Raw genomic sequence first — 14,669 nt, 5'->3', positions numbered from 1 at the left:
GCAATCCCAGAAATTAGATTTGTGATTTCCACCACAATTTGCACATTTAAATTGGGTGACTTCTTTCACGGGACAATTGTCCTTGTCGTGAGAAGAATCCCCGCAAACCATGCATTTTGGAACCATGGCGCAATGATCAGTACCGTGACCGAATGCCTGGCAACGCCGGCACTGGGTCAGATTCTGGCCATTACCGCCATGTTTCTTAAAATGCTCCCACTTTACCCTTACATGGAACAAAAACTGTACTTTGTCCAAAAGTTTCAAATTGTTGATTTCATTTCTGTTGAAATGAATCAGATAAAATTGTGAAGTCAAACCAAAGCGAGAAATATTCCCGTTTGATTTTTTCTTCATTGGTATTACTTGGGATGGGGCAAAGCCAAGCAACACCTTAAGTTCGTTTTTGATCTCATCCACCGACAAGTCGTTGGAGAGACCTTTCAGGACCGCCTTGAATGGACGAGCATTCTTGGTCTCATACGTGTAGAAATTGTGTTTGTGGTTTTTCAAATAACCAACAAAAGTTTGGTGATCTTGTAAAGATTCCGTCAACAAGCGACATTCTCCTCTTCGACCAAGCTGGAACGAAACCTTCAAATTGCAAGTTTCCTTGCAATTCTTCAGTTGCGTTCGAAAGCTGGCCAAATCGGAGACGGAAGTCACTACAATTGGCGGAGCCTTTACTCGTTTCTCGACGGCAGAAGGCTCAGTACGAGGAGAAGGATCCTTGTCCACAGTTTCGGATAAAACACCGAAACCGTTTGTCAATGGAATTGGAGGATTGACCTCACTTTCAGAATCAGAATCAGACCTCGGATGAGGCTGTTTTCTTTTTCTGTTTCCGTTAGCCGGTTTAGCGTTCAAACGCTTCACCGACGTAACGATCAAATCTTCAGAAGATTTGCGTTTACCTTTGTTTTGACGCATTTTGCAAGCAAAGTTCTCTTAAAAAGATGGCTTCGTTGGTAAAATACAGCAAAATTTCAGGTGGGGTTAGTCTTGAAAAGACTGTTTAGAATTTTGGAAAGTAACTCAGGTAGTCTTTAAAAAGACTGTGAATTTTGTTTGAAATAACTCTGAGCTTAGGTAGTAAAAAATACCGCAGCTCTAGTGTCCGTTCACCACGAAGGTTCACGCCGCGAGACATAATAGTCCTCTCGCGGAAGACAACCGTCACAGGTACACACACACTGTACCTGTTGTACTTCGACCGCGGCACCGTCAAGATTCAAGACCTACGGCAGACTAAGGCGTTGGACGGTTTTTGGGTAAACTGGCGGTTTTACTCCAAAAATCCGACGGACGCAGCGCAATGTCACCGTTGCCAGAAATTCGGCCACGGCTCGCGGAACTACAACCTCCAGCCCCGCTGCGTGAAGTGCGGTGAGTCACACCTCTCGGAGGTGTGCGCACTGCCACGAAAGGCGGACTTGGGGGAAAACGCAGAACAAACCAAGCCGCGCGTAAAGTGCGCGAACTGCAGCGGTAACCATACCGGTAATTACCACAAGTCCTACCTCGAGGAGCAGGAAAAGAGGAAGAAGAAAGCAGCAGCGTCCCACCCTCCTCAACGAAGTACGAGTGCAGCCGTTCCTGCAGCTGGCCAGCGAACGATTCCAGCGGTCAATTCAGCGTTCCCTCCTGGCTGGGGGCGATCGTTTGCCAGCGTGGTCGCTGCCGGTAGCGGCAATGCGGCCCAGCAAGAAGTCACCGGCGATGATCTCTTTACCCTGCCGGAGTTCTTTGCTCTCGCGGGGGAGATGATGACGCGGTTTCGGAACTGCCGTAACAAGGCGGAGCAATTTCTAGCCCTCGGGGAATTAATGATTAAGCACATCTATAAAGGATAAAAACTGTGATCTACTTTTAAGCTTTCTCTATTTCTATCCCCTTTTCCTAGCAAGTTTAGTAAGTTTTTTTTTCTTAATTTTTCTTACTCTTACTCTTTACAAGCAATAACTGTTCCAAAATGGATTATGATGTAAGACACAGCTGAAAGGAACACCAAAACTCTGTTTTGTATCTCAAAAGAACTTATTGTATCTTGATTATTCACCAATAAAACCGAATTTGAATTTGAATTAAATGTTTATATCCTTCCTTATCCTATTCCTTTTATTTCTGCAATGGAACCATCTGGAGCATTTGCCTATTCCTTTTCTTTCAGCAATGGAACCATCCGGAGCATTTGTCTTTTTAATTATACACTGAAACTAAAATCATTATTGATTCTATATGCTGACTGCACATAACTAAATCTGAAAACAGTGCAATAAACACTATAAGTTGTCAATTTGAAACATATATGCTTCACATATAATTTTGAATAAGAATCTTCATAGATTTCATATGCGTATTGCACTCAGTTATGTGAATTCTGATTGATGCAAAATATTGTGAATACAGACAAAAATCAAATTACGAGCGCATCTCCCAAGGCCACCACTTAACACTCGCGAAAGAATTTGATGGAATCCCGTTTAGAGTGTAGTATTTTTATGTTGTCATCTTTCACGAAAAAAAACAACCGCATCAAAACAAAGGTGACTTTTGAAACATTTGGAACCGTTTTTCCTAGAAAGAGTACGTTTTTGAGCGTTTTTGATAAATCGAGCTTAAATTTGATAATAATACCACAATTTCCGTTGATTTTCAGAAAGGACAGTGCCGAGGAACAGTCGGAGATGGAGTACGATGATTATGAAGAGGCGGAATACCTCCGGGATCCGGTTGACATTGATTATGATCCGTTTGCAGACGAACGCGTCGATGCCGAATCGACTGAGGACGACTCCGTCGAAGACGGAAACGGAAGTAAGGATGATCAAGGAGAGGAAGTTCAAGTAGAAGGGGAACCGTCGCAAAATCGATCCCATGTTCTGGAAATCACCAGACCAGGCGGCGAGGACCTTTTCTCGTTTGAAGGCGTTATTTCAGCGTAATTTCAAGAACCAGCTCAGACCGAAGGAGTGTTTCGTGAAAACGGTCTGCGGGCAATCGGTTGGAGATATAATCGATTCTTTGTGGGAATCCAGCGTGAGCCTGGTGAAACGCAAGATCACCGTTTGGATTTCGGCTGATGCTTAGCACGAGAATCCAAAACCTTTTTTCTGATGGGGCAATCCCAGAAATTAGATTTGTGATTTCCACCACAATTTGCACATTTAAATTGGGTGACTTCTTTCACGGGACAATTGTCCTTGTCGTGAGAAGAATCCCCGCAAACCATGCATTTTGGAACCATGGCGCAATGATCAGTACCGTGACCGAATGCCTGGCAACGCCGGCACTGGGTCAGATTCTGGCCATTACCGCCATGTTTCTTAAAATGCTCCCACTTTACCCTTACATGGAACAAAAACTGTACTTTGTCCAAAAGTTTCAAATTGTTGATTTCATTTCTGTTGAAATGAATCAGATAAAATTGTGAAGTCAAACCAAAGCGAGAAATATTCCCGTTTGATTTATTTTTCATTGGTATATTGGGATGGGGCCAAAGCAAAGCTACACCCTTAAGTTCGTTTTTGATCTCATCCACCGAACAAGTCGTTGGATGGACCTTTCAGGACGCCTTGAATGGACGAGCATTCTTGGTTCATACGTGTAGAAAATTGTGTTTGTGGTTTTTCAATAACAACAAAAGTTTGGTGATCTTGTAAAAGATTCCGTCAACAAGCGACAATTCTCCTCTTTCGACCAAGCTGGAACGAAAACTTCAAAATGCATGTTTCGTGCATTCTTCGTTTGCGTTCGAAGTGGGCCAAATTAGGAGACGGGAAGGTCACTACTATTGGCGGAGCCTTTACTCGTTTCTTCCGACGGCAGAGGGCTCTGTACGAGGTGAAGGATCCTTGTCCACAGTTTAGGATTAAAACACGAAAACCGTTTGTCAATGGAATTGGAGGAATTGACCTCACTTTCAGAATCCTGAATCAGACCTCGGATGAGGTGTTTTCTTTTTCTGTTTTCCCGTTTAGCCGGTTTAGCGTTCAACGCTTCACCGACGTAACGATCAATCTTCAGAAGATTTGCGTTTACCTTTGTTTTGACGCATTTTGCAAAGCAAAGTTTCTTTAAAAAGATGGCCTTCGTTGGTAAAATACAGCAAAATTTTCAGGTGGGGTTAGTCTTGAAAAGACTGTTTAGAATTTTGGAAAGTAACTCAGGTAGTCTTTAAAAAGACTGTGAATTTTGTTTGAAATAACTCTGAGCTTAGGTAGTAAAAAATACCGCAGCTCTAGTGTCCGTTCACCACGAAGGTTCACGCCGCGAGACATAATAGTCCTCTCGCGGAAGACAACCGTCACAGGTACACACACACTGTACCTGTTGTACTTCGACCGCGGCACCGTCAAGATTCAAGACCTACGGCAGACTAAGGCGTTGGACGGTTTTTGGGTAAACTGGCGGTTTTACTCCAAAAATCCGACGGACGCAGCGCAATGTCACCGTTGCCAGAAATTCGGCCACGGCTCGCGGAACTACAACCTCCAGCCCCGCTGCGTGAAGTGCGGTGAGTCACACCTCTCGGAGGTGTGCGCACTGCCACGAAAGGCGGACTTGGGGGAAAACGCAGAACAAACCAAGCCGCGCGTAAAGTGCGCGAACTGCAGCGGTAACCATACCGGTAATTACCACAAGTCCTACCTCGAGGAGCAGGAAAAGAGGAAGAAGAAAGCAGCAGCGTCCCACCCTCCTCAACGAAGTACGAGTGCAGCCGTTCCTGCAGCTGGCCAGCGAACGATTCCAGCGGTCAATTCAGCGTTCCCTCTTGGCTGGGGGCGATCGTTTGCCAGCGTGGTCGCTGCCGGTAGCGGCAATGCGGCCCAGCAAGAAGTCACCGGCGATGATCTCTTTACCCTGCCGGAGTTCTTTGCTCTCGCGGGGGAGATGATGACGCGGTTTCGGAACTGCCGTAACAAGGCGGAGCAATTTCTAGCCCTCGGGGAATTAATGATTAAGCACATCTATAAAGGATAAAAACTGTGATCTACTTTTAAGCTTTCTCTATTTCTATCCCATTTTCCTAGCAAGTTTAGTAAGTTTTTTTTCTTAATTTTTCTTACTCTTACTCTTTACAAGCAATAACTGTTCCAAAATGGATTATGATGTAAGACACAGCTGAAAGGAACACCAAAACTCTGTTTTGTATCTCAAAAGAACTTATTGTATCTTGATTATTCACCAATAAAACCGAATTTGAATTTGAATTAAATGTTTATATCCTTCCTTATCCTATTCCTTTTATTTCTGCAATGGAACCATCTGGAGCATTTGCCTATTCCTTTTCTTTCAGCAATGGAACCATCCGGAGCATTTGTCTTTTTAATTATACACTGAAACTAAAATCATTATTGATTCTATATGCTGACTGCACATAACTAAATCTGAAAACAGTGCAATAAACACTATAAGTTGTCAATTTGAAACATATATGCTTCACATATAATTTCGAATAAGAATCTTCATAGATTTCATATGCGTATTGCACTCAGTTATGTGAATTCTGATTGATGCAAAATATTGTGAATACAGACAAAAATCAAATTACGAGCGCATCTCCCAAGGCCACCACTTAACACTCGCGAAAGAATTTGATGGAATCCCGTTTAGAGTGTAGTATTTTTATGTTGTCATCTGTCACGAAAAAAAACAACCGCATCAAAACAAAGGTGATTTTTGAAACATTTGGAACCGTTTTTCCTAGAAAGAGTACGTTTTTTAGCGTTTTTGATAAATCGAGCTTAAATTTGATAATATTACCAAAATTTTCGTTGATTTTCAGAATGGACAGTGCCGAGGAACAGTCGGAGATGGAGTACGATGATTATGAAGAGACGGAATACCTCCGGGATCCGGTTGACATTGATTATGATCCGTTTGCAGACGAACGCGTCGATGCCGAATCGACTGAGGACGACTCCGTCGAAGACGGAAACGGAAGTAAGGATGATCAAGGAGAGGAAGTTCAAGTAGAAGGGGAACCGTCGCAAAATCGATCCCATGTTCTGGAAATCACCAGACCAGGCGGCGAGGACCTTTTCTCGTTTGAAGGCGTTATTTCAGCGTAATTTCAAGAACCAGCTCAGACCGAAGGAGTGTTTCGTGAAAACGGTCTGCGGGCAATCGGTTGGAGACATAATCGATTCTTTGTGGGAATCCAGCGTGAGCCTGGTGAAACGCAAGATCATTTTCGACGAATGAATGCTTCATTGTGATTTTATCACTTTTATACTCGAAATAAACTTTTTTTAGACGTATGGTAGGACGTATGTTTATTATTCGCATCAATTATGGCAAAATATTCAAGCCGAATTTCTTCGGGTTCTGTTCCAAACCTTTTTCCGGCAAGAAAGTTCCACAGTACTCGAAAGATTTTACGCACGGATAACACCGGAGGTTGTTGGAGTTGTGTTTAATTTGTTTTTTTTTTTTTTTCGGTAGATGACGGGTACCGGTTGACCAACATGGGCTACGACTACCTGGCGCTGAAGTCGCTGACGCTGCGCGGGTCGGTCGCCGGGTTTGGGAACCAGATTGGGGTGGGCAAGGAGAGTAACATCTACACGGTGGGGGATGAGGAGGGCAATCCGTTATGCTTAAAGTTGCACCGGTTGGGACGGGTTTGCTTCCGGAACGTGAAGGAGAAGCGGGACTATCACGGGAAGCGGCACAAGATGAGTTGGTTGTATTTGTCGCGGATTTCGGCGACGCGGGAGTATGCGTACATGAAGGCGTTGTACGATCGCGGGTTTCCGGTGCCGCGTCCGGTGGACTTTAACCGGCACTGCGTAATTATGGAGCTGGTTGATGGGTACCCGTTGACGAACGTGGCCGAGGCACGAGGTGGTCACTTTACATATATTGCTTATATCGCATATGTTAATCCGTATGTGCATCCATATTTACGGCGATACGCGATTCCTTCATAAAATTTATTTCAGTGTGGTCACGAGCCGTGGTTGTCAATTCAGAAGCGCGCGCTGCGGTTTGTTTACAAACAAAGTTCATAACATAACCAATCTTCATCTACTCTGGTAAACAAGTTGGCTCGTACTTTTGTGACAATCGTCAATCACCTGTACTCGGACGTGCAAATCCGTACCGGTAGCAACCCGGCGATCCGCAGGAACAAGATTTGGGGTGGCCAAAACGGTGGAGTTCTGGTGAGAATCAGAGGTCTGGGCCTGCTAAAACAGAACGAGATCTTTGACAATGCTATGGCCTGCATGTGGACCAAGACTAGGCAATCGAACGCAATGCTCAAACGGAACAAGGTCTTTTGCGGTCGGGACGGCGGTATCTGCATCTTGGAATGTGATTTCAACCCAAGAGCTTGACGGATTGGCTACCGGCGTCGAGATTACTAACAATGTAACCGCTACGATAGAGTTCAACTAGATCTTTTACAGCAAATTCGGTGGCCTGTGTCTGGCCAGTGGTGTCCAGCCGATCACCCGTGGCAACAACCAAGTAAGTTGAGTGCAAAACCGATCAGAGAAACCCAACTCATCATTTGTTTCGATTTTACAGGACGAGGTGGAGAAGGCCGTATCCGGGAGGTAATTTCTGTACAAGATCAGTTCGCACACGTCCTTTCCGATGCACGACTTTTACCGGTGCCACACGTGCAACACGACCGACCGGAACGCGATCTTCGTCAGCTGTACCTGGACGTGTCACGCGGTTTTTTATATTTGTATTTTCAGTTTTTTTTTTGTTTTTTGGATTGTTATTTTTAATGAAAAACATAAAATAAAACCCCCACTTTGTCCCCCCTCCTGCGGCTGCGCCTTAAACGTTAGGTACGGTTCCACCGCAAACGGCACTAGTGAGTTTTGACGGGGTCATGCGTTTTGAAATGTGTATACGGTTCACGGTGGCCAGGGCAGGAAGCTTGTTGAAATCATTGAAAAAGGGTAAACATTTAGGTTGTTAAATTTATATTTTTTGATACAAACATTCAACCGAGATCCGTCGTACCAGAATCTCCTTTTGCTCAAAACAACGGGAAGTTGCGTCGGGGCATCGGATGTCGCAGGCCGAGTTTTTGTTAATGTTGCAATGGTTTAACTTTAACATTAACTTTAACATTAACTGGTGACCGAAAGGGTCGGGAAATCTTTTACCATCTCGGTTCATAACACGTGTCGGTTGCTGACGGTGACTCGGTGGCTTTTCCACCTGCCCTGAGCAGCCGGGTCGGGCTTTAATGAATTTAGATCTTGCCGGTCCGCGGCCGTCAATGGCCTGGCGCATATAAGTGGACTTGGTTCTTGGCAAAACCTCTAGACAACCCCCGCCCGTTACAGCCTTTAGGTTTTCTGATGTTCCTGTGACGCTCCACTGAACTCTTGTAACTGAAATTCATTCGCCCGCTGCGGTCGTTTCCCGGCAAACGTGAAAGCCGAGGTGACACTAGGCGAGGCCGCGGGAGTTAGCAGTTCAGACTCGATTCGGTAGCACCAAAATCCTTGACGTACTCGGCCTCGTACTCGGCGGTTGTATCAATTACGACACTAACCGCGTTTGATTCTTGCCTCAGGTGCTGTCGATTCTGGTCCAATCTTCGAAGAGCACCGGAAATTTCAATCGAGCCAGAAAAATAAATGTGGAGCAGTGCCAGTTTGTAAATGAAGAAAACTAAAAAGTGACATTTCTGAACTGTCATTATCCACACTGAACAAAATTTCGTTCCAGTTGTCGTGCATGTACTCAGATCAACCATATTTACCTGTATTTACCAATATTTACCAATATTTACGGTAGTTGATCCAATGCGCTACGGATCAACCTTGTGCCCAACCCCGTGGGCCGAGGTGGGCAATGTGGAGCAGTTGTACGATGATTTGATGAACTTGATTGTGCGGTTGGGGAATTGCGGAGTTATTCACGGAGATTCCAACGAGTTCAACGTGATGATCACGGAGGAGGACCAGCGGCCGATCTTGATCTATTTTCCCCAGATGGTGTCGACATCGCATCCGAACGCGGAGATGTATGTACTTTGATCGGGACGTGCAGGGCGTTCGGGATCTGTTTCGGAAGAAATTTGGGTATGAAAGTGAAGAACATCCCAAGTTTAGCGATCTGGAGCGGGAGGATGAGCTGGACCGGGAGGTTCTCTGCTCTGGGTACGGATTTACGCAGGAGATGGAGGAGGATCTGCACAAGGAGTATCATCAGGAGGGAGGTACGGAGGTACCGAGGAAGGAGGAAACTTATTTACGTACCGAAAATCCAAAAGTCGAGCAACCAAAACAATCCCGAGAAACGTCAAATCAGATCGGCTACACGCTAACAGGGGAATACTCAAATTTATCTTGACAGTTCGACAGAGAGACTGCGCAACAGATTTTTTTGCGGAACAGATCTGTTGCGCACTTCGGTTTGGTGGAATAAAGACAATATTGTTCTCGCAAGTACACTTCGTGAGCATCGCATATAAATGGTATGTGCGATATGCTATAGATTTTTGCAGTATGATTCTACACATGAAACTTATATGCAATGTTCACAACATTTATGAACGGGCCTCGAATGTGTGGCATAAACGAATTTTGCAAAACATGATGGCGAAGAATAGAAAAAAACAGCGTTGCTCCAAGTTTTGCCTTCAAATAAATTGTGATTTTCTTTAAGATAAGTTCCTGCAACCTGATCCGGCTGGTCCATGGAGATGCAAAACTCCGGCATGGAACCGTACGATAAAGATTCTGATCTCGATTCTGATTGTAAGTGACGTCCAGCTGAGGTTTAACGAAAAGGGTTTTATTCGAGGTGTGCTTCCGCTTTTAATTCCAGGTGGTTCCCCAAGGGTTAATTTACAGCAGCGATGCTCGGTTCGAGCGTCTCTTCCATGAGGCCAAACTGTTTCTCGAGAAGCCGGAAGATGACGGGTAGTTCAACATTATGGAGCTGCATCAGAACCGGGCTGAGGACCGAAAAACTATCAGCCGGACTTTTTTGGTCGTTTCCAAGTTACGTTAGTCAGCCCGGTTCGACGGTGGCCACTTCCCTGGCAAAGGTCGATACCATCAAAAAGTGCTACGCCATTTTGTGCATTCACATGTGTCCGGAGCTGCAGACGGATAGCCCGAGACGGTTTAATTGACGGAGTTGAGAACGCGTTGCGGCTGAACGCGGGAGACGTGAAACTTTGCGACGCAAAAGGTCGAGGATCGAGCGGTTGAAAGCCGTGGATGAGCAGCAGTACAACTCGATCGGGAATGGACAGGACAACAGTGGCCGGATCGTGAACACGGAGGCATGGTCACGCTCAAAGCTCTCCAGAACCAGTGACGGCCAAGCGGACGAAATAGGTGGTCCAATAGTGCACGGGTAGGTTTGAACAGGTTCTAAAATCTTCTTGATTTCATTTCTTTTCTCTTTTTTTACAATTATTAGCCGATTGCGAGCGGGACGTCCTGCTGGTCACAACCTACAGCCGGAATCAAGTTACGGACAACACCGACCAGCAGCTGTTTCATTGGTGCATGGCCAGGCCAGGTTCTCCGCTCCACTCCGGACGCGCCTAGAAGGCCAGTACAAATCGCTGAAGTGGATTCCGAGACGTCACAACTGGGCAAATCATTTTTAATATAATAAATTAACAAAAACATTGATATGCTTGAATAAAAGTTATGGACAAAAAAACAAATTGTTTGAAATTTTCTAATAATGGAGTAGTTTTACCACATCAGGATTAACTAATAATTATTACAAGTAGAACAATTGGGAATCAAATGAAAATTCACTTGTAAATTATGAAAACTGCTTATACATGCTATGAGCATTGCATATACTTCTCATATGCCGAGTACATACATTTTATATGCGCTGGCATATTTCAAATTCATAACCATTAGGCTTAGTGATTTTTCACGCTCGAAAATAGCAAATTTCACGGGGACCTCAATTTCAAAACACCCAATTTCACGCAAATTTCGCGGAGCGTGAAAAATGTTAAAATAAATCTGAAAATCTTATGTTTAAATCACAGAAACTACTTTTTATGCTTTACTATATATTATTCTTCAATAAACTGACGTGAACGTGACAAAAAAAGTCTCCTAATTATATAAAAAACTAAATGTAAGGCATGCGTATTCTCATTTATTGGATTGCATTTTTAATATCCAACTACAACAGGTTTAAAAGTTTTCGCTGATTTGCTTCTGTTTTATCAGTTTAAATTTTATTGAATTTCATATCAAAGCAAGATTCAACAATCTTGACCATCCAAAATATGAAAAATATTTTAAATTTTCTTCAACATTTAGACAATTCAAAATAATTTTTAAGGTTTTCATCTCTCTTTTTAAAAAACTAAATTTAAAATCCATAGGCAGAAATATTATAAATTGTTACGAAATCGAAATTTTTATTATATTATATTTTAAGGGTGCACAGCATCCAAGGAAGCTGTTGTCTTCTTATTCCAAATTTGTCAAACTTACGGACCCAATCCTGCAAGAATCTGACTGTAAAAATAGTCAAACCTTGTTGTAAATAACTACGAAGACAGTAATTCAGGGGATGAATAAAAAAATATATCAATAGTTCCCGTAGTTTTGAAGAAAAAAAAATGTATTTTTTAACTTTCAAGGGAATTATTCACACAAATAATAAAATATTTTTATAATAAAACAGGACTCAGAAGAAAATCTGAAATGTTTTAAAAAGGTGATTTCAAAGATTAAAAATACTCTTCATTTTATTTTAAATAAAACAAAGCTTGATTTTTTTAATTTCTTTTGAAATCATACATTTTGAATAAAATAGCAGTAAAATTTGTACTACAGCGAATTAAAATATTAGAAAATTTAGTTAGTTTCTATAGAAACTGAAAATTTTAATAATTCTTTAAATGGTTCATATCAAGCTTATCAAACGAAGACTAATAAAATTTACTTAAATAGTCTTTATGGTTGAAATATTTATTATGAAGTCATTTGGCAAAAAAGTGATTTGAGAAAATTAATAAATTTCAAGAATCCGGAATCGCGGAATCGTCAAAATTCACTAACCCTATATATATAATATAGTAATTGAACATAAAATTTCACGGGATTTCGCGGAAAAAGCCAAATTTCGCGAATTTCACGCTGTCCGCGAAATCGTGAAATTTCACTAACTCTACTTATGGGAGAACTGTCATTTCTATCACTCGAATCCGGTGCTCTATTAAACCAAGATATTACCTCGCTTAATTCTACAGTAGTTCATAAGATTATTTTTATTCCTTTTTGAGTTTGATTAATTATTTTGAGAAAAATCTTAACATTTTCACACAAACATAACATTTCACGGGATTTCGCGGAAAAAGCCAAATTTCGCGGATTTCACGCTGTCCGCGAAATCGTGAAATTTCACTAACCCTAATAACCATGTATATGCAGTGCTCATACAGTTTATGTACATTGCATATACCAGTCAAATGCAGAGGCATTCTGCAAAAATCTATATGTGCCACTAATAGCATCTATCATGATATTTTTTTCAGTGTAGTTGTTTGTTTTACAGCTTCGGAGGAGTTGGCAGCCCTGCCATCGAGAGCAGAGGCTGGCGGTGTGCGGTCCGCGGAATTTGAATTGTTTAGTCGGTAGTTTTTATAGTAAATCGTGTGAAAAGTAGTGAAAAGACTATACAATGTGTAGATTTTATGTGGACAGTGAAGATTTCCTGCAATTTTTGGAATTTGGACAGTTTTTTGCGATTTTTGTTTTCTTCGCCGCTTGGTCAAGTGTTTGACAGTTCATCGCGGCGGCTTCGCTCTTGCAGTAGTATTAGTGTGATGTGGGCTAGCTCGTTCTAAGGGTGGTATTCAACTCGTTAAAAAAATCAAATAGTGCGAAAGAAATAAAAGCAGTTTGCCAATTAATATTTTTGGAAGTGTCATCAAGCAGCGCTCAAGCCATTTCAACTGATACTGGAAAAGGTGATGCAGATCGAGAAAAAGTACTTGGAAGATCAGCAAAGCTTGGTGGGCGGTCTGCGATCGGTTGAGGTTGGTCGGAGAACGTGGATATCGTGCTGAAGCAGCAGCTGACCAAGAATTGCCAGCATATCAGTACGCCAGGATGTGAGTCGTGTCGGTAGAAATAGGATCAAGCTGCTCGTGATAGAGGCTCGTGAGCGCAACTGGAATTCCGGACACATACGGCCTAAATATGGGACAACTCCCGGGTGCTTAGGACTACCAGAAACTAGAAACTTGGTGAGATCTATCCAAACTTTTCACATTTTGCATACTTTTCAACAATTATTAAATACGCGCTGATCCCTGTTTTGCCTGATGGGATTGGAAGTTTAAAGATAGTTCGAGGACTCGTCTGGTTCTTGTTCTATGTTTAGGCGGGGCCAGACAATGCCCAATGACCTCGGAATTGGGCCGCTAGGATCTCTGCCATTCTGAAATGGGTCATTGGAAGCAGCGCGAGGGCTGTCACCACCTAATACCCGGGACTGAGATATGTTGTATCAGCATAAACCAAGTCTGATACAAACTATTCTTTCCCATAATTTCGCTGCCGGCCAGCGGGTATTGGATTGGACCACACACACACACACACACACACACACACACACACACACACAGAGAGAGTTGTTTGTTTTACAGCTTCCCGGATTCATCTTTAAAATTACTGCTTATTTGTATTTATCTTTTCACTGTAAGTTTTTTTTAATATTCATATTCATATCTACCATTCCCCCATACGAATTGTTAACATTCAATACGTTGCCTGTTTATATGTAAGTACCAATAATACAGGATCGCGAATGGCAAGAAGGCTAGAAATCCGGAACAAACGGCAGAAGCCCATAGAAAAGCAGACCACCGATTGGCTCTTGGAACTGCAGGTCTTTAAATTTCTTGGATTTCGAATTCGCCTTAGCGAAGGAGTTGCAACCTCGCAACTTCGATGTTGTGGCACTGCCCCCACGAAGAAAAGACCGATGATGAGAAGGAAGCATTCTACGCGACGCTGGAGGAGGTGTACGACGGCTGTCCGCGGCAGGATGTAAAGATCAGCATTGAGGACATGAACGCTCGGTTCGGAAGGGAGGAAATGTTTCGACTGACAATAGGCCCAGAAAGTCTACATGCGGTCACGAACGACAACGGCCAACGCTGCATCGACTTCGCAGCCTCCCGTGGAATGGTGGTCAGGAGCACCTACTTTCCTCGCAAGGACATCCACAAAGCCACCTGGTCATCACCTGACCAACGGATGAAAACGCAAATCGACCACGTCCTGATCGACGGCCGATTCTTCTCGGACGTAACGCACGTGCGCACCTTTCGCGGTGCGAATATTGACTCGGACCACTACCTAGTTGGAGTTGACATGCGCTCAAAGCTGTCGACGGTGTACAACCAACGCCGAAGCCGGCAGGCCCCTCCGTTCAACACCGCGTGTCTGCAGAACGGAGATGTGGCCCACAGTTACGCGCAGCAGCTGGAAGCGAATCTGCCAGGTGAGGAGGAACTTGGCGCAGCCTCGCTCGAGGGTGGTTGGAGCCGTATTCGCTCAGCTATCAGCAGTGCAGCGGAAGCCACACTGGGTAGTGCGATCCGAGTCAGTCGAAACGATTGGTACGACGACGAGTGCCAACAGATTACCGCCGAGAAGAAAGCAGCTTACGACAAGAAGCTGCACAAG

At 43.5% G+C, this 14,669-nt stretch overlaps 1 protein-coding gene across 1 annotated transcript; it reads left to right on the top strand.

Moving 5' to 3' along the window:
* Window positions 1–6,422: 6,422 nt before the first annotated feature.
* Window positions 6,423–11,687, top strand: LOC120426996 (serine/threonine-protein kinase RIO2-like). Its single transcript, XM_039591814.2, is given in 3 exon segments — window positions 6,423–6,842; window positions 8,823–9,002; window positions 9,004–11,687. Coding segments are annotated over 3 exon segments (879 nt in total). The 5' UTR covers window positions 6,423–6,470; the 3' UTR covers window positions 9,331–11,687.
* The last annotated feature ends 2,982 nt before the right edge of the window (window positions 11,688–14,669 follow it).

This window comes from Culex pipiens, chromosome 1 (assembly GCF_016801865.2).
Source record: "Culex pipiens pallens isolate TS chromosome 1, TS_CPP_V2, whole genome shotgun sequence".
In the NCBI taxonomy this organism is placed as follows: domain Eukaryota; kingdom Metazoa; phylum Arthropoda; class Insecta; order Diptera; family Culicidae; genus Culex; species Culex pipiens.
The sequence above is the reverse complement of the archived record's forward strand: the minus strand, read 5'-3'. Positions and strand labels throughout refer to the sequence as shown.